The sequence below is a fragment of the Ciconia boyciana genome, chromosome 17 (assembly GCF_034638445.1).
Source record: "Ciconia boyciana chromosome 17, ASM3463844v1, whole genome shotgun sequence".
NCBI classification, from domain to species: domain Eukaryota; kingdom Metazoa; phylum Chordata; class Aves; order Ciconiiformes; family Ciconiidae; genus Ciconia; species Ciconia boyciana.
In genome coordinates this window covers 6,851,043-6,869,980 of record NC_132950.1, presented here as the reverse complement: position 1 = coordinate 6,869,980, position 18,938 = coordinate 6,851,043, and the positions used below count along the sequence as shown (strand labels likewise).

At 55.6% G+C, this 18,938-nt stretch overlaps 1 protein-coding gene and 3 long non-coding RNA genes across 4 annotated transcripts; 3 read left to right on the top strand and 1 right to left on the bottom strand.

Moving 5' to 3' along the window:
- Positions 1–95: 95 nt before the first annotated feature.
- Positions 96–2,429, top strand: LOC140661048 (uncharacterized). Its single transcript, XR_012045579.1, has 2 exons — positions 96–188; positions 2,047–2,429. It is a non-coding gene; the product is annotated as an uncharacterized lncRNA (long non-coding RNA).
- Positions 2,430–4,895: 2,466 nt separating this feature from the next.
- On the top strand, positions 4,896–6,543 carry LOC140660901 (uncharacterized). Its single transcript, XR_012045522.1, has 3 exons — positions 4,896–5,075; positions 5,835–5,914; positions 6,432–6,543. It is a non-coding gene; the product is annotated as an uncharacterized lncRNA (long non-coding RNA).
- On the bottom strand, positions 4,925–11,804 carry LOC140660898 (apoptosis-inducing factor 3-like). Its single transcript, XM_072882285.1, has 18 exons — positions 11,743–11,804; positions 11,453–11,562; positions 11,257–11,366; positions 10,744–10,788; positions 10,581–10,662; positions 10,334–10,446; positions 9,817–9,903; positions 9,252–9,343; positions 8,905–9,035; positions 8,223–8,338; positions 7,697–7,768; positions 7,289–7,352; positions 6,743–6,819; positions 6,544–6,661; positions 6,292–6,390; positions 5,760–5,835; positions 5,189–5,293; positions 4,925–5,062 (listed from the first exon to the last, which is right to left on the bottom strand). Exons 1-18 carry the CDS (start codon positions 11,802–11,804, stop codon positions 5,020–5,022), a joined length of 1,602 nt encoding a protein of 533 aa, XP_072738386.1. The 3' UTR covers positions 4,925–5,019.
- LOC140660899 (uncharacterized) lies at positions 8,201–17,133 on the top strand. The gene is made up of 5 exons (XR_012045521.1): positions 8,201–8,362; positions 10,495–10,735; positions 13,474–13,595; positions 13,863–13,989; positions 16,038–17,133. It is a non-coding gene; the product is annotated as an uncharacterized lncRNA (long non-coding RNA).
- Positions 17,134–18,938: the final 1,805 nt, after the last annotated feature.

The following is an 18,938-nucleotide window of genomic DNA, read 5'->3' as shown; positions in this document are numbered from 1 at the left end:
GTGCGCCGCCCGTGCCGGCAGGCGATTGGTCGGGGGTGGGGCCGGTGGGTGGCTGCGTCATGACTCCGCCAGCTGATCCGAGACGGGAGCCGGCGCGCGCGGCGGCGGGGGGAGGCGGCGGCGGCACCGAGCCGGGCCGGGCCGGGCCGGGCCCCAGCGGGGCGGTGGCGCCGGGCCGCGCCGCGCAGGTGGGTCCGGCGGGGCCGCGGTGGGGCCGCGGTGGGGCGGGCGCTAAGGGCAGCCGAGCCCCGCGCGGGGCCGCCGGTGCGCCGGGGGGGCGAGGGGCTCGGCAGCCCCGCCGCGCCCGGTAGTCCTGCTGGGGAAGGTCACCTTTCCCCGGGGCAGGGTGGCGGCGGGGGGCTCGGCTCGGCTCGGCGCGACCCTCCCGGGGCTCCGCGGGCGCCGCCTGGGCCCGGCGGCCTCGTCCCCACTGGCGGCGGGGCGGAGGGGAGGGGGGTTGGGGCCGGGACCGGGGCGCGGTCCCCGCTCCGGGGGGTCCCGGTGGGACGGGACGGGCCGCGGCCGGGGCCGCCCCGCGACGGGCGGTGGCCGCCCCGGGGGTGACCTTCACTCTGGGACTGGGCGGGGCAGACTTTGACCCGAGGCCGCTCCCCGCCGTGGGCACGGACCGGAGCATCCCGGGCGGCGGAGGGGGCGGGAGGTCGGCGGGGTGCCCCGGGGGACAGCGGAGGGACCGGCTTTACTGTGGAGCGGCGGGGGGGGAGGCTGTCTCCGTTAGAGGGGGAGGGGGAATTGGTTTTACCGAGAGGGGGGATGCTTGGGGGGGAGGGTGACCCGGTTAAACCGGGAGTGGGGCACCAGCTGGGGGCACAGCGGGTTTTATTAGCGGGGCGAGCTCCCACCGGGGCCCTCCCCGGTGCCGGTGGGGTCTGTCGGTGCCGAGAAGGGGGTTGGTAGGGCCCCTCCCGTTACCAGCAGGACCCCCTCCCCCCTCGTTAGCCCCCGGTGCCGGCGGGGCCGGTGGCTCGGCGGCGGGTGCTGATTCACGGGCCGGCGGGGGTGGAGCAGGGCCGGGACCCGCTCACTGGAATCCGGACCAGATGTACCCGGCACGCCAGGAATGCTCGGCATCCCCGCCAGGCCCCGCCGCCGCCGCTGCGCCCCGGCCACCGGCCCCGCACCGGGAGCCTCCCCGCAGCCCCCCGCCGCGACACCCACCGGGACTCCGGCCTTCCCCCGCCGCCCGTGAAGGCTCGGGGCCAGCCGGGATCCCGAGTGCCTTTGGGGTGGCGCTGGCGGGAGGATGCTGCGGGGCAGCTGCCGTGGTGACCCCGGCTGGGAGGGTTCCCGGGGCCGTCTGTCCCCACACCGGGGCCGTTTGTCCCCGTCCCCCCCCTCCCCCAGCGGGGCCAGACACCCGGGGGTTTCCCAGAACTCAATCCACGCTGGGCGGTACGGAAAAGGGGATTTTTCCCTGAGTGGAAGGGGAAGCAGCGGGGTCCCACAGCAGGCCCCGGGGCTGGCGTCCTCATTCTCTGATAAAATGACACGGAAAAAGGCTGCGCTCCCCGAAATTCCCCTGGCAGTGCCTTGGCAGCAGCCGCCTGACAAAGTGTCTCCCCGGCGGCAGCTGGCCCCCGGCCAGGTGGGACCCTGCCAGCTCGGATGCCCGAGGTGAGCAGCCGGGGAATGCCTTAACCCCTACCTGCGGTAGCCTCCCTGCCGTGGCCACCGGTCCCTGCCGGAGCAGGTTACCTTATCTCTTATTTTCTGGCAGAAATGGCCTTGATTTCCCTGCCCGTCGCTCGCATTTTAGGGCTGGCTGCAGGTGCCGGAGCTGATGCACCAGCTGCTTTGGGAGAGGGGAGGGATGGGAAGAGTCAAGGTCAGAGCTGCCTCTGGATCCCCTGCGACAGGGGGGTGATCCTGTGGGATCTCTGCCCTTGGGGGGGGAAGGACGAGGAGGTGGATCAGGACTTGGTGCCGGGGTGGGGAAGAGGAGCAGCTCTGCCGTCTGGGCTGGCCGCTGTGGGTGACAGCTCGGTGCGGTTCAATCCTGGCTCTGATGTGCGTGTTCCCTTCCAGGTGCTGCCCTGCCGCCCCGCTCCTGGCTAACCAGCACCAGTTCTTCAGTGGCAAGCTTTATGTCCTTCTCTAGTAGCTAAAGCTGCCAGTTGAAGAACTGTTGAATGTAGCCACTCTCTTCTCGTCACTGGGACCTTGGATGTCAGCCGGACCTGTGCCCTGAGCAACCGGGATGAGCCAGTCTGCAGCATCCCGTGGATTTGAGGGCTGAGGATGAGCCTGACCGGGATGAAGTCTCCTTGCAGCCTCCAGACAGAGCCTTGGCTCTGGCAGCCCTGGCAGCGGGGCTGTCGAGCGGGGTCCCCCCTGCCGGTGGGGTGGCACTGAGCTGAGATGACTAGAGAAGACCAAAAGAGGCATTAAACTTTCTGTTTTGCCCAACAGTTCAGTTTTAGGAAGTTTGTTGCCTGTGGGGTGCCTGGACCTGCCTGGTGGGAGGATGGGGGGGGCTGTAGCTCCGGAGCTCAGTCTCCAGACGATGCTGCGCTGGGGTCCATGGGTGGAGGGTTGGTTGTTCAGGTCCCCTTGGTTTGTCCCGAGCAAAAGAGGTGACCCAAGGCTGGGTGTAACTCACAGGACTGACCTGCTGCTGAGCTCAGGAGCAAGATTAATCCTGCAACACTCTGGGCAGTGGGATGGAGCCAGAGGAGAGGGCTGGCTCCACACCCACGCTGCCCTGGTGCGGGTCAGGGCTGGGCTGCCGGGAGCAGGTGACTCAGGGCCGAGTCACGCATGGCCCCAGACATCTGTTCTGGGAACTGCCAGGCAGCCCTGTCTGCAGCTGGCCCTGGGGCAGTGCCGGATTCCAGGTATTTGGAACCGGCAGCGCTGAGAAGGGCCCAGGTGAACCTTGCTGGGCTCCTCCGTGGTCCAGGCTCTGCCTCGCTGGTGGGCAGAAGCAGAAGACTGCCCCAAAGGGGACTTGGAAGCTGCTCTCCAGGGATGGAGACCCCTCTGCCTTGCACCGGGTGAGAGGGGAGCTGTATGGCTCTCCTACAGCTCAGTGCAGGGTGAAATGTCTCTGTGTGGATCCAGCAAGGGCTCCTGGGGGCCTCTGCACCCCCGGAGGTGCCTCTCCCATGGGCCTGCCGGGACCAACACCTCCCAGGCTGCCTTGGTGGCTGGGAAGCAGAGGAGCGTCCGGGCGCTGCTGCTCGGGACCTGCCAGGAAGATCACTGCTCATCCCAGCTCCGAGGGTGGGCAGGGAGGCATGGCCCTGTGCTGAAATGAGTCTGCACAGTCTCAACTAAAGCTGTCTGTCCAGGCTTCAGTCACCCAAGGTAAGGCTGCTACCAAATTTTGGCACCTGGTAATGTGCAGAAAGTGACCTGGTGCCCATTAAGTGGTAGAAGTGGAGCAAATCTGTTGTCCTGGGGTTCTTCCTTATATAAAAGCTGCTCTCCTTGGTGTGTGCTTGCTGATGGCTACAAGAAGCCGAGTTTCTTTGGGGTCATTGTCACCCAGAGAGAGAGGGGCTGCTTGAACCCCTTCGGATTGCTCTTTGAGCAGAAAGGACCGCAGATGAACGCCTCCAGCCTGAAGCAGAGCCAGACTCTTCCACTGCAGCTGCCCTGCTGCAAGTCCATACAAAATAGCTGGTGCCTGCTCAGCGCTCGAGTCCTGGAGTGCACCGAGGGGGCAAGAAGTTGTGAGTGCGTGTGTGCAGGATGCCCGGGGGCAAGGAGGAGCAGCTCCCGGGCCGTGCTCCCCCTCCCATGCATCACGCGCAGTGCTGTTGATGCTTGATACGGAGGGGAGCTGCATGCCCTGGCCACCAGCGTCTCCGCCCTTGCGTGCTTCAGCAGACGAGTAATGCTTAGGTTTGCTGCTTCCTCCTGTCGTTGCGAAGGACTGACCTGCTCTGCTGAAAACCAGCTCTTTCCCCAGTAAGATGTGGCTATTTCAGGGCAGAGAGTTGCTCTGAGCAGCAGCACCAAGCCCTTGAGGTCAGGAAATGTAGAACACCACCTTTAAGGTCAACTTTTCATACGTGAGAAGGTGAAGAGTGCAAGTTTGTGCGTTTAACACAAAACCAGCATTGCAGTAGCTCACCTGCTGAGCAAACAGGCTTGGGCTCTGGCTAGCCTGCGTTTAATGTAAAAGCAGAGGGGTTTTAGCCTGACAAAGTAAGCGTCCCTGTGGGAACTTGCCCCGCTCTCCAGGCTTACCCTTCCTCCTGCAAAGCCCCATGTGACCGGTGAGTAAGTGCAGTGTTTCCTGTAGAAAGCACAGCCTTGCTCACTGTTGCCTTGCAAAAATCTAGTAACTCTTTCCTCTAGCATCGAGGCTGTTTCCTACAGCATCTGGCCACCTCCTCGAAGCATCCAGCACGCAGGAACATGGCAGGAGAAGGGATGCCGGCCAGGGCTGGGATTTCTCTGCTGGAGCCTGGCTGCTGTCAGGGGGTGGGAAGCGCTTGCTGCGGCAGCTAATGCAATATTCAAGACCTGTAGCAATGCCAGCAGGTGCTGCTCGCTCAGAGGTCGGATGGCAGCCCTCTGTCCTTAGGGGTAGGACATTTCGTGCAAGTTCCTGCACACAGACTATCTAGTTCCCAGCTGGGAGAGCAGCTTGCCTCGGTCACAGCTCCCCTCGCTGGGAAAATGTGCTTTTGCAAAGCAGAAGGTCAGCGTGACCGGTGTGCTGAATGAAAGCTCCCTGCCAACAACCAGCGAGAGGAGCAGGAGGGGTTGGTGGATCTGTGAACGTGTGGCTGCTTCTGCCTGCTCAGACCCTCAGCTGAGGACCAGGACGTAGACATCCTTCTTTTATCCAGCCCAGAGAGGGGAAAGTGCTGCTTCACTTTGCCCCAGCACGCAAGCGAGCAGCCAAGGGCTGTCTGCAAACACAAAATGCAGGCGCTGGGTTCAGCTTTGCTCGTGACTTTATTTCTCTTGTGCCAGGACGGGAGGATGCGGAGCTGTTAACACTTGGTTGACTCTGTGCCCCTCACGGCAGGGCATGTACCGAGCTTAGGTTTCTGCCAGCGAGGGTATATTGCAGATGTCGCAGGCCCTGCAAATGAGAGGTATGTTGGGGATTTGCAGTAAATCGTCTTGACTTTGTGTCTCTCAGTGGGCTCTGCTAGCATGGGGAACGCAGCGCAGAGCCGCCCACCAGCTCGGTCAGGGTGTCACTTACTCTGCTTCTTCTTTAGAGATTTGTTTCCCTAAGTATAAAACTTCTGCAATCAGAGACACCATGGGGTCACAGTTCAGGCTGGCAGCTGCAGTCACGAAGCCATCCCTGAAAGGGAAAGCGGAAGAATGTGGATCTCTTCAGTGTACGTAACTCAGCACGGCAGCATCCCTGTGGCACCCTGGCTGGAGGCCAGCTGTATTTTGGAGGGCTCAGGGCAGGGTGCCTGGTACTGCAGGGTGCACGGGGACTTGTGGCAGATCGCCTGGCGCTGCTGGGAGCTGGGCACCCAGCCTGGGAGCAGTGGGGCAGAGGGAGAGGAGATGTGTCCCAGGCTCCCTGCCCAGCTGGTGTCTTCATCGAAGCTCATCCTCTTCTGCTTCCCTGCCCTGCTTTGGTTTGCTCTGCAACCACCTCACTGCTGGTTCAACGGCCAGCAGCTGCCTGCAGTGCGCAGCTGTGGGAGGTGATGTGCAGCCTCGGCGGGAGCTCTGCAGGCCGTAAGGGAGAGGACGGTGCCCTGTTCCCAGGGCGCTGCCGTGTGAGGGCACAGACTGGCCACGGATTCACTCACCTGATGTAAAAGATCAGGAACTTCTGTTGCTCCAGGCTGCCCTTCACAACAGTGTCCGTGTATCCCTTCCCACAGCCTGCAAGAGAGAGCAGCGCAGCCTGCTCGGGGACCCTGGTACAGCAGCTGCCACCCATCCCACCTCAGTGCCATCACAGGTAGGGGCAGAGGGGACGGTGACTGGCTGGGCCAGGGGTCTGGGCTGGGGCTGGGACAGGGCTGGGGAGCAGGCATGAAGGCTCTGGACAAGCAGAACTGACCCCAAGCCTCTCCTTGGCTTGGAGAGGGAAGTTCTTCCTCCTTTGTGACCTCTAAGCCACTGGAGATCAGCAAAGAACAACAGCTCTGGGTAATGTGCAGGCCCGGAGCTCAGAAACAGGGTTCACAAACCCACCGTGGCAGTCAGTCCAAAACTTGAGCTGCTTCAGGTAAACTCTGCAACCGCTGTGCATTTACAAGCCCCAGACCCAGCTGGTGGATGAGCAGATGGGCTGGGAAGTGGTTCGGCTGTTCCCATCTCTCTGCCCTCTCCTACCTGCGTAGCGGATGCTTTTCCCAAGCATCGTGGTCCAGAAGAAGGGGACGGTGTGCAACTCCTTCTCTTTCTTCAGCATGTTTAAGGCAGCAACGTGACCTGTGGTGAACCAGCAGAAGAAATATTTTTGTTTCTTGTAGGTCCTCAAAGAAGTGCCCCCTGCCTCTTGTTATCCTGCTGTCCCTTCTGCCCCGTTGCCTCGATGCCCATCTCCAAGGGGAGCTGGAAAGCGAGGCGGCTGCGCTGTCTCACCGTGGGCCTCGGCCACCTGTTGGTGATGGATGCTGGACCGGTCCCCGTTGAGCAGCGCTACAGGAAAGGAGACCACATCCCCCGCAGCGAAGACATTTGGGATGTTGGTTTGCATGCGCTAATGGGACAAAAAGCAATTAGTGCGATGATGAGAGGGATGGGACTGGGTGGGGACCGGGAATACTCAGCTGGCACTTACCAGATCCACCAGGATGGCACCGCTGTCATCCCTGGCGATGGAGGTGCCCTTCAGAAATGCTGAGTTGGGGAACACCCCTGCAGAGAGAGGAGCAAGGACAAAGGCAGCAAAGCTCTGCAAAGGCAGGGAGGAAACTTGGCCTCGGCGCTACAACAGGCACGTGCCCGTGGTGCCTGTTCAGCCTGCTTGGAGCGGAGCAGCTCGCAGCAGTGACCGGCGCTGGTGCTGCGCTAATCCAGGGCAATAAAACCAGGGCCCAGAACAAGGCAAGCTCTGATAACACAGCAGGGACCTACGGAGCTCAGCAAGCGTGCCAAAGTCATACTGAGAGTGTAAGTAGCTCCTTTCCTCCTGCCATTGCTCACGGGCTGCTGACTTTCTCCAGGTGTTTGAGGCAAGAGGTATGGTTGGATGATAACAGAGTGGGAAAGAGACTGTAGGAAATGGTGTCCTGGGAATGCACTGGGATGCTCTGCGTCTGCTGGCTGTTCTCCCTGTTCCCAAAGCCGCCTCTTTCTCCTCTCTCTCTCTCCGCCTCGCTCTTACCTATTCCCACCACTACCACATCTGCAGGTAGTTTCTCTCCACTGGCAAGAACAGCCTCTGTGACCTAGGAAGGAAGCAAGAATCATTAACAAAGGGTTAAAAACTCTGTCCTAATTCCTGCAGCCTCCCTGCTGCCTCTTTCTTTGCTGTCTTTTTTCTTCCCCAGGTTCAGATCACCTTGTCCAACTAATGTGTGTTGCCAGGAATGTAAGAGAAAATGACGCTGTTGTCCCTGAGATATGAACACATACTTGTGCCCTTGGAGCCCAGAGTTGTGCTCAATGAAAAGAAATGTGAGGGTCTAGACCTGAGAGAGGAAAGCCTAGATGTAGGCACTGGGTTATACCTCAGTTAGGGATTTTTTCCCCCTAAAATTAGCAGTTCAGGGATCACAATGGCATGACTGACCTTTCCATCCTTTCCTTTCAGCTCACAGAGTTCTGTTTTCATGTAAAACTTCACCCCTTTATTTTGCAGCAACTGAAAAGGAAGAGGAAGCTGGTTTGAGTATTCACTAGGAAATTCCAGGCTGTACTGCTGTAAAAACAGCCGTACCCAGCCAAAACCCCGGCAGGCAGCTTAGCTGCTGCTCCAGGCTGCAGGGAGGTTTCATTTGTGTCCCTGGCTGGTGCAGGCCGCCTGGAAGCCTGGCTTTGCTCTGCTGTCCTGGTCAGGAGTGGTGCATGAGGTGGGTCTAGGATAAAGCAGGGCTTGGGGACGAAGCTGAGCTGAGGAGCGTGACGTGTGTGGGAGGGAGGTTGGGACCAGCCATGTGTGCGCAGCTCCTTCAGAGAGCTGTACATGAGCAAGGTGGCTGGGCACACAGGGTTATGACTCAGCGCAGAGGCTGGATTTCCTGGGCTGTTGCAGATCACAGGGCTGCTTGGGTAGCATACGTTCTCCATCCTAAAAATTAGCACCAGGTTTTCCTTACCTTCATGGCGACACCTCCAACCTGAGGACCCAGTGCATTCTGGAAAGGGAACTCCTTTTTTTCCACCACTGAGATGTCACCAGCCTTGTCTGAGAGGAAGGCAGCTACCTCCATTCCTGCAAGGGAAAGGCATGCTCAAGGTAAGCCTGCTGCAAGCATGAACCTGCACCCTCTTCCTTTGAAACCTTTTCCCTTCCAGGTAAGGAGAGCAAATCTGATGTAGTGCCAGTGCTTAATTGCTCTTCCATGCATTTCTGGGCTGAGGTATTTAGCCCCCCCGTTCTTCATCCTCATGCACTATGGACCCAGATATTAGGAAATGCAAAGACCAACTCCTGGTTGTGTATAAAATAGCTCCCTTTCTGTGCCTTACCCCCTCACTTTCTCAATGCTTCTGGGGAGTCCATCTCCTCTGAAGGACAGTGACCTTTTCATAAGGCACATTTCCCTCTGTCCATGTCCAGGAACTGTTTATAGCTCTCAAAGTTTCTGGCTATCAGAGGAAAGAGTGAGCGCGTGCTGTGTAATGCATACCCCCACCAGCTATAGGGCTCCGGGGAGGAACCCAGCCAGGCAGTGAATGAACATCCCTTCCCCGAAGGCCTGTGGTTAATCTGCACATGCAGCAGAAGCAGATTTCAAGGCTATCACTGATGACTTGATATCCACTCCAGCATGGTACCTATGAATGAAGCTCCTATGATCACCAGATTCTTCCCAGTTGCCAGCTCTAAGATCTTTCTAGAGTTTTCTGGGGTGTGGAGAATGCACACGTTCTGCAGGTCTGCACCTGGGACTTTGAGGGAGTTGGAGCTGAAAGAGAGAGAATCCAGATGTGTCTCATGATTAGAAATGAAACAGAAAGCATGAGGGGGGGAGCACAAACCCATGCAATCTCTTGGCTGTGTCATCCCATCCTGTCCTTTTATCTCACCTCCTACCACCTCCCTCTCACACGCCTCTAGAAGACCTCCAAGCCCTCTTGTCCTGTATAAAATTTTGTGTGTGGCAAATGCTTTGTGTACTCACTGGCTGCCTGTTGCAATGAGCAGCTGGTTGTACGTCTGAGAGGACCCATCCATGAAGCAGACCTTCTGTTTCTGGAAATCCACTGATACTGCCTGCAGGAGAAAGGAGGCAAAGATCAGACAGGTACCTTTGGTCCACTGGTGTCCTGCCACATCAACCCATTCTGCTTGCCTGTGACTGCATGCCCTAATTCTGGACACCCCGGTGAGAAGAGGAACGCTGGAGTCCTCTCTCTCACTTCCTACAGGTCCTAGGCTTTAGGAGCACAAAGTATGACAGCACCAAATCTGGGTTCCTCTAAGGGGTGTGCAGAAGGCTGGTTTCAAGGGCCACCCTCTTTGCATGTGACAGGCACATCTGTCCGCGGGTAGCACAGGTCAGTGTTACCCCCAAGGCATGCACACCGTGCCTAGCACTGGCCTTGGAGCGCTGTCCCAGATGATAATGTGTGTACTTAGAGCCCTAATTTCTATACATATAGCGCTATGCCTGCAGGTCTGGGCACCCCCTCCCCATGGCAGGGACAGGACCACCCACTGAGGACTGAGCTCAGCTGCTCTTGTACCTCTTTCTCTGTCCAGAGCTCTATGCCATGAGCATTGAGGAATTCAGGTTTCCTCAGGTAGATGTCCTCAGCTTTCAAGTTCATTTCCTAGAAACAAAACAGAAATATGAAATAAAGCAATTCTTGCAGCAGCAATACTCTTGCAGGGTTTACTGGGAAGTAAGTTTGCATAAGAGGTAAATTTTGCATTAGTAAATCACAGCTCCCCACACTGCCCCATCCCCATCATCTTCTTGTCCATCCTCAGAAAAACCCATCAACTCAAACTCTAGTGGGAAGAACTCAGTGAAAGGGGATAAAATCATTAGCTTATGGTGGACTCTGAGCAAAGACTTTCTGGGAGGAATAAGTGAGATGTTAGCTGGAAATTATACCCCTTCTCCTCGTGGGTGCCTCAGCACTCCTGCTGCTGTGCCAGAACAGCTTATTCGATTGTTCAACCTGGTCCTGAGCGTGGGCCATGTCCCTAACTCACACAGGGTACCCAGGCACAGTCCTGCCCTTCTCACGTACAAACCTTGCTCAGTTTGGACTTGTCATATGGCGCATGTTTCTCTTTGGTGGCCATGATGATCCTGCCAGTAAAGCCTTCTTGGCGAAGTGTCTCTGCACACGTCAGGGCAGCCACACCTACAAGAGATGCTCGTCTCAGCCCTCTTACATGTCACTATGGAGCAGGAGGAAGACGGCAAGTCCTCCCTGGAGAAGAGAGTGGCAGCTCACAGCATCTGTGGGGAAGGCACGGTACAGACCACTTCACTGACCTCCCCCTAGAAGCAGCTTCGTGTCCCGGTTGAGAAGGCATCGCTTGCTTGTATCCTTCACCCTCAGGCTGCTTTCAAGATCCTAGAAGAAAGTGAGAAATGCTGAAATCATGCCTAGCCTAAGGTGCTGCTTGTGCTTAGTGACAGCAGGCAAGGTCAGTACCTTCTTTTTTGCTGTAACAAACACCTTTCCGTCTTTCACTGTTACCTGCAGGGGTGAAAGGAGAGTGCATTTAAGTGCTGCATTCATGAGGTTGTGGTAGGGGCTTTCCTGGGGGGGGGTCTGGTCCAGCGGGCCATCTGTCTCTGATACACCAAGAATGACTTGTAGGGATCTTGGATGTCAAATGATGCTGAAGAGCTCATGAGCTTTTCTTCTCATCCCAAGGGCACTCAGGAAGAGGTGTAAATCCTTTTTTCTTTCCAAAAGAGCTGTGCTGGCTGTGATGTGTACCAGGATGTATGGCATCACCTTTGATTGAAAGGAGCTTTAGGGCAGGGAGTTACATGATTCCAAGAAATCATCCCACATGTAGCTCTATGTGACCTGGACCATGGAGCCGTGGCCAGGGCAGGATCCTTTCCGTTGGTGTCGGGAACACGGAGCTTGTGGGAGTGAATGAATGTGAATGGAGGACGTGGCCCAAGCTGGGAGGAGGAAGAGCCAAGAAGTCACCTTAAAGCAGGGAAGGCAGTCCAGAGAAGGGTACTCCTCAATGTCTCCAGTTTTGATATTAAAGCAGGCACCGTGCCAGGGGCAGCGCAGCCTCTCTCCTTTCAAGACTCCTGCAACAGAAAAGCCCCCCCACAACCAAGCGGTGAGAGCTGACCTCCCTGACATGGCTGCTCCCCCTGCCCAGCACCAGGGTTACCTTTGCTGAGCGGGGCACCATAGTGGGGGCACTTGCTGCCCAGGGCGCTGAACTCCTTCTTGTTCCTCACCAGCAGCACCGGGTAGCCGGCCACCATCACCTCCCACAGCCTGCGGGACAGGCGGAGAGGTGGTTGCCCTGGGGAGCCGAGGCTCGGTGCCTCGCAGCCAACATCCTGCTCCCTCAACCAACAACATGGCGGCCACCAACATGGTGACTGTTGCCATGGCGATGCCACCCCTGCTGCCTGCAGGCCAGGCCTCGGCCTCCCCTCTGCGCTGGGTACTCACTCTCCATCCCCAACATCAGCCTCCTTGCAGACCTCGGCGGTTACGGTGTCGTCGCCGTCCATGCTGCGGGTGAGCAGAGGGAGGGGTTGGCTGCCATGGATGCTGTTTTCTGTAGGCGCTGTCTTTCGCCCCTTGGCAGACGGTCCTCCCCGTGCGCCCTTGTGCTGTCGCTGCAAAATCCCACCCCAAAATGTAGGGCCACCACCGCCCCGGCTGGGAGCAGGTCAGCACCGCATTCTCGAGGGGTCCCAAACTCCTGGTACCACAGGAAAAAACCCACAACTGGCAGAAAACCCACATTTCCCCCTCCTTTTTAAACTTTGTCTCCAAGCCCAAAGCCCATTCCTCTGCCCTTTTTTCCTCCAGTTTAACCCACTTTTTTGCATTCAGCCCCTCGTCCCATTAAACTCAACTGCAGCGCAGGGTGAGCAAGCAACTGTGATTAACAACAGTCGTGTCATAAATCAATACAATTATTTATGGCAAAGCACTGCCACCGTAGCCCGTGGCTCCCCCAAATCGGGGTTCTTCAGCCTCTCCCAAACCTCTCCAACATTTGGGCAGAGTCGTTATTTGCACTAAATGCCATGAAAGCTGTAGTTCCTGCCCAAAATTCCTCCTGGGCTAGAAAGGAGCCAAAACCCTTGGTCCTTACTGCTGTCCCTACCTTAGCAATCAGCTGAGAGGCTGATTAGAAATCTCCCTCTCTGTTTTGGAGGAAAAAAAGCAAGAAATGGAGCAGAGGGTTGTTTGAGGCAGGTTTTGGTGCAGGGTGGTGACTTGCTCCTGCAAATCCCCACCGTGCAAACGCCCCGCTCCTGGGTCCCTTAGGAGAAGCATTGGTGGGTACTCACCCGGTCCCGCCGTGGGGGACTCTGGTGCTCGTCTCCCAAGTCAGAAAGCCACCACCACCACCGTCCGCGAGTTTCTCTTCCGCCAAGGTGACACCCTCGTGTTTTGTCACAAGTGCTCTCCCTGCCACCAGCCCACGGCTGGGTGATGCTCTCCCCGGGTTGCACAACGTCCCTGTCTGTCAGAAGACGCATCTCCTGCAAGCGGCCACCTGCCAGCGAGTCTTATCTGATTTCTGCAACTGGTCTGCGCCTAATTGAGTGTATTTTGCTCGGGTATAGAATTGCAAAAGAATTGAGGGCACGTAGGAATTATGGCGCAGGTGTGGTCTAAAGACCGGGTGCGTTGTGTGCAATGTGAACAGAAACCTGAGCGGATGCAGTGATACCCTGCTGCGGCTTCCCATTGCCCCTTTTCTCGATGGAAAGCGCTCTAGCTCAGCGCAACGCGTTTTTGCAGCACTTTGGAAGGCTATCACTACTTCTTATATATTTCTATAAGATTTAAAATTATTTCATTTGATCTTTTTGTAAGACACAGCCTCTCCCTCCATTGGTTTTAAGGAACATGAAGTGTTCGGCACCCCTGCACGTGCCTTAGGTGCCAGCTCTGCTTCTGGTTCAGTCCGCCAGTGTCCAGGCATGTGATCCCATCGTCTCTTGGTCCGTGAAGGATGGCACAGAGCAGCGTGCTGCTTGCTGTACTATTTTTGCAACAGAGTGGGAGTTACAAAAAACTGGGAGTAACGCCTACGCTGTTTGTGTCTACTCCAGTTCTTATCTCTATTTCACAGTCAATATGTTTCACAACCTTAAAATATGCCTCAAAATTTAGGGGGGAAAAGTTACTAGCAGTGTGCTTCCATCATCTCCATTGCAGAACCGGAGCTTCGCAGGGACTGGCTTTCTGCCACACAGCATGTTCCCAAATCCAGCGGGCAAGGGGACAAAAATCCTTCGGTGGGCATGGCCCGGAGAAGAGGGCGTACACAGGGATGCTCGGTAAGCACAAGGTGGCTTCTTTGTGAAGCAGCTCACTTCGTCAGGCCTGCCAAGCCGTGAGCACAGCGCCGGGTGCCGGGGCGCTGCCGTGTAAGGAGTGATCTTAGCCCACGGGCAATGCACGCCCATGATGGGCGCAGGTGCGAGGTATTTTCTCACAGCGCCAATGAGCAGCTTTTGGGCTCTGCCTTCCTGGCCAGGAGCCTGAATGTGAAGCAATTTGGCTGCTAAACGTCCCTGTTTAAACTCTCTGTAATTATTCCCCAGAAGCGCATTCCCACGTGGAGAAGCAGAAGCAGCAGCCCTCGCGGAGACATTCTCTGACTCAGCAGAAATCACTGAAAAACATTGTTTGCTTATGGATGAAAGCTGCAGCGCACCAGCAAAGTGGCAGGTACAAAGGCGTGCAGCTGTGGGAGGCTTCAGAATGAGCCAGGTGGAGCTCGGTTCTGTGCGGTGGCGTTCACACTGCGGGGCTGAGCAGCTAATTCGGCTGCTGGATGCCGATGGATGCTGCTGGATGCAGCCAAGCACCCGGGGAATCACAGAATCACAGAATCGTATAGGTTGGAAAAGACCTTTAAGATCAACGAGTCCAACCGTAAACCCAACGCTACCAAGCCCACCGCTACACCATGTCCCTAAGCACCTCATCCAAACGGCTTTTAAATACTTCCAGGGATGGGGACTCAACCACTTCCCTGGGCAGCCTGTCCCAGTGCTTGATAACCCTTTCAGTGAAGTCAAATTTCCTAATATCCAGTCTAAACCTCCCCTGGAGCAACTTGAGGCCATTTCCTCTCGTCCTATCCCTTGTGACCTGGGAGAAGAGACCGACCCCCACCTCTCTACAGCCTCCTCTCAGGCAGTTGTAGAGAGCGATGAGGTCTCCCCTCAGCCTCCTTTTCTCCAGGCTGAACAACCCCAGGTCCCTCAGCCGCTCCCCATCAGCCTTGTGCTCCAGACCCTTCCCCAGCTCCGTTGCCCTTCTCTGGACACGCTCCAGCCCCTCACTGTCTCTCTTGGAGTGAGGGGCCCAACACTGAACACAGCATTCGAGGTGCGGCCTCACCAGCGCCGAGTACAGGGGCACACAGGGCTTGTGTAAAATGCAAAGGGATAAAGGCAAAACAAAATGCCTATCTCTGATGGGGGCAAAGATGACGACAAAGGATAGAAAGTTGAAAAGGGCATTGGATGTAAGAGGGAAGGTTTGGGTTAGCTGCAGGGATGCTGCATTACTGCGTCTCTGAGAGCCAGCACCTAGGAACACGCAATGTGCCCTCGAGGGCATATTGCAAGGGGATGGTATTGGAGGCAGATTTTCGGGAAGATGCTCTGTAGGCATCTTTTGGCCCTTTGTTAGGCTACTTTGTTAAGCTAGGTTACTTTGTTAGGTAACCCAGAGGTGAATACTCAGAGTGGTTAAGACCTTTGCTTGTAACACACAGCAGGATTAAACATAGGAAGGAAGAGAGCAAAAGGAAGCGGTGCCCTCAAACACAAACAGAGCCCAGGTAGGCATCGGAAATCTCTGACCAGACCTGCCGCCCGCATTGGTGCTGACTCACATCAGCCGCTGAGCTGCCCTCATATTTTATTAGATATCTTTGCTTCTGCTGTGTCTCTCCAGTGTGGTCAGCACTCCGGAAAATTCAAGTTTAGAGGCGAAGATTTAATGGGATTAGCTCTCCTCCCTTCAAGTCCCTACTACCATCAGCTGGTGTAGCACATTTTTTCATGCTGCACGGCAGCTGTGGCTGTATCATTGTCCCACCTTTGCTTGCCCCCAGCTTGCTCAGGTCAGGGTCCTTCCCTGCCCTAGCAGATTTGCGATTTTAACTGAGCATTACCCACAGAGTCGAATGTTATTGAAGACTGTTGAGGCGCAGGAAGAGGAAGCGAGGTGAAAACTGCAGCAGAGCTAAAATGATTAATGGGACACCGCTCTCAGAACAGCTTGGTTTGTGATATTAATAACAAGAGAATTCAGGAGGGAACCTAACCTGCTCCAAGCTGCGGAGCCGGCAGCAGCAGGAGACGTAGTTAGGAAGCTCCTGTGCTTATATTTGTAATGCAGGAGGAATCGAGTGGGCTCAGCAACGTGTGATACTGCACAGAGCGCATGTAGGGGCTGAGACGTGCTTCCACCTTGCAGGGCTCATTCTGAACCTGTCTGAACTGCCAAAAAAGCATGCAGTCATAAATACATCATGATGTAACCAGAAAACACATAGTTATCCATCAAAAATTACTTAAGCTTGAGAATGGTGAACTAAACAGGGAAAAAAATGTTTATCCCACAAGGGAAGAAGACATGGAAAAGGGAATACTTAGTGGGAATGAATTTGCTTACAGGGTAAGAATAATTATACATGCTCTTTCACATTTTCTTCCTGGGTAAGAATAATTATACATGCTCTTTCACATTTTCTTCCTAAGCATTCATGTCTGGCAATGGTGAGAGATGGGATACAGGCTGGGTGGACACCAGCCCCACGTTTCACTGTTCACTACAAGGAAAGAAGGAACCTGAAACCTTACTAAGAGCAGCAGATAAACAATTCAGAAAGTAGACAAATTTGGGGCATGTCAGCTACTGAAAGCAGAGGGGAAATATAAGAAACTGCCCATGCTGCTGTGCTTGAAGGGATTTTGCCAGTCAATGAGTCTGTCGATGCAATTATTTTTTTTTTTATCCCATGACATACCTGTGCAACCAGAATGAGAAGGAGAGAGCACATCCTTTGCACAACCAAATCATGGCAGCCGGTCCAGCCCAAGCCCTTGAGAGACAGCTGAGCCCGCAGCATCCTTAGGGATGCTGTACTGTTGTCACAGGTTTCTCCCACAGGTCCCTTGTGCCAAATCCTGAGCAAAAAAGACTTCCACTCCTGGGAAAAAAGAAGGAGGCCAGAAGCAAGAGCATCCAGAGCAACCTGCCATGGGGTTGTTTATCACATGGGCTCTGCCTGGGTGGTTCTGGCTCTCAGGTGACCGGGACATTCCTGCACACCAGGCTGCAGAAGGCAGCATGCTGTGCCCGGCCAGGCAGTGGCCAGCAGCTGGCACCAGAGCATCCCGGCACTGTGCATCTCCCAGGAGACATTGTATTATTCAAGGAATGATCTCAGGAAGGATGACCAACCTGGGCAGCAGAACACCTGCAGGGTGGAGGGAAGGGAAGAGTCTTCCCCTCGGGAGGTCGAGGTTGCAGGCTTGAGCAGGGTGAATGGATGGGCTGCCGGTGCAAAGCCAGATGATTTCCTCTGCCGGACAAGATCAAATCCTGAAGTCAGTGGTTAAGTGGTGCGCACTTTGGCACTTCTTGCATCAAATCCTGGAGCTCTGTGTGTGCGAAACGGAGCTAAGGGCTGGGGAAAAAGGTAGTAAAAACTCTCTGCACTGTCAGTGCTAGCAGAAACCCTTCTCCTGCTCACCGTGCTCACAGAGACTGATATGCCTTTCTCCTGTGGCTACAGTGAGTATATCCCTAGTTCCACCTGGAGAATATCCAGCTTCCACATCAGGAAGGTGTTTCTGGCTGGAAGGGGTAGACGCTCAAGTTTGCATTGATTTCAGCTCTCTTCGCAGCTACCTCTGCAATGCCTGGGCACGCTTTGCCATACACGGCGTGCATTTTGCACAGTAGATCCTTTCATAACTGTGGAGTTACAGACTTTCTGAATGAAAATGTGGATATATAGAGTAAAGCTTTCCTATATGGTCTGACTTCCTATGGCCTAGCAGATAGAGCAGTGACACACTTCAGATAGGGATGAAGACGATGGCTAAAGTTTGGAAGCCAAGCTGCTTGATTTGTGAGATCTTGGATTCCTCAAATTATTTTAGGTGTGAGCCAGGTCTGGCAGTAGATGAGCAGATGGGCTTTATGCCTCCCTGGCTGGAGAGAGGCAGATTAAGGGAGTGAGGCTTTCCAAAAACAGGAGCTTGACTTTTGCCAGGAGGACTTTGCCATGTCAGAAGCTCCCACATCTGCTGGATATGGAGAGCCCCAGGCGGTGTTTGGAAGCAGAGCAGGCTTCTTCTCGTGTAAGGGATGGCATTGCTGTGAAAGCACACCCACACCCCCGTCCAGAAGTAGTGGGGAGCATCTCGGGGAGGACACAGTTTATCTGGCAGAATTCATATAGGGGATTATCAATAAACTGCCGGCCCTTTTTTGTGGAAAATTAGTTCTCTCTCCCAGATGTGCTGCAGAGAAACTTCTGCCTGTGAGAGGGAGAAAAAAAGCCACTGTCCAGCTATTGAAAAAACTGCTGCACCTTTGATTTACATCCCGGCTGGTGCTGTAGAGCCCCTGCTATGGGCCTAGCTGTGGTCCCCACCGCGTTACGGGACGGACCTAGGCACGTCCTTGCTGGTATCTGGAAGGAATCCCCTGCCCTGCTGGGAGCAGGCACCGGCAGCGACCCGTCACCAGGCTGAGCTGCCTCCCTGCAGAAAATGAGGCCGTTTGGGGACTGTTGGAAAAACTTCTCGAAATTTGGGTGAAAAAGGCAGTATCTCCAAATAAGGTGTGAATGAAGAGTCCCATCGGGTCGGGCTGCTCTGCCCGGCTCTCCAGCGAGCGTGCAGGGACCTCTTGTGGCAGCTGCGCCCGAGAGCTCCTGTCCTGCTCTTCTGTACGGCTGCTTCTGGGACAAGCCCGGCCTCCGAGCCTGGGGCATGTGGCTGAATATTTGGCCTGATCTGGTGTCAAGGGACCTGTTTGTAACTGGGTTTGGAAGTCTCCAGCTCCGAAACCATCCCCAGCTAATGCCATCGCTGCAGAGGAAGGAAGACAAGGAGAAAAGGCTGGAAACAGGGCTTGTGAGAAACCACTGCCCAATGGGAAGTCCTGGTAAAATTAAGCAAAACCCAGGCTAAAATTATCTGAAAAGTAGTATTTACGTAGCTGTTGCTAGTGCTGTAGCAGCGGGGTCAAAGCCCCTGAACCAGAGGCTCAATTAATCATGGCTTAAATTCCTCCCATGCGGAAGTAGTAGGTAAAAGCTCTCCAGTGCCCAGAAACATTTTAACTATTCCTGTCCCCAATCCAACAAATATTCATCTTTAGAAGAAGAACACCGTGAATGGAGGAGCCCAGACAAACAGGGCCGGGCTCACAGGCGTTCCACGGTCTGGGACTTCTCCCGCAGGCAGGCGGAGGGGAGGGGAGGGTTGTCACTGCGGAAAGGGGCAGTTGAGATTTCTGAGGCTAAAACACTGCAGATGACTCCTCATTAGGGATCAGCTCTCTGCAATTTTATATTGCAATTAATTGTTAAATAATTTTCCTCCTCGGTGCCCTGAGCAGCCCGGCATGTCTCCAAGGCATGT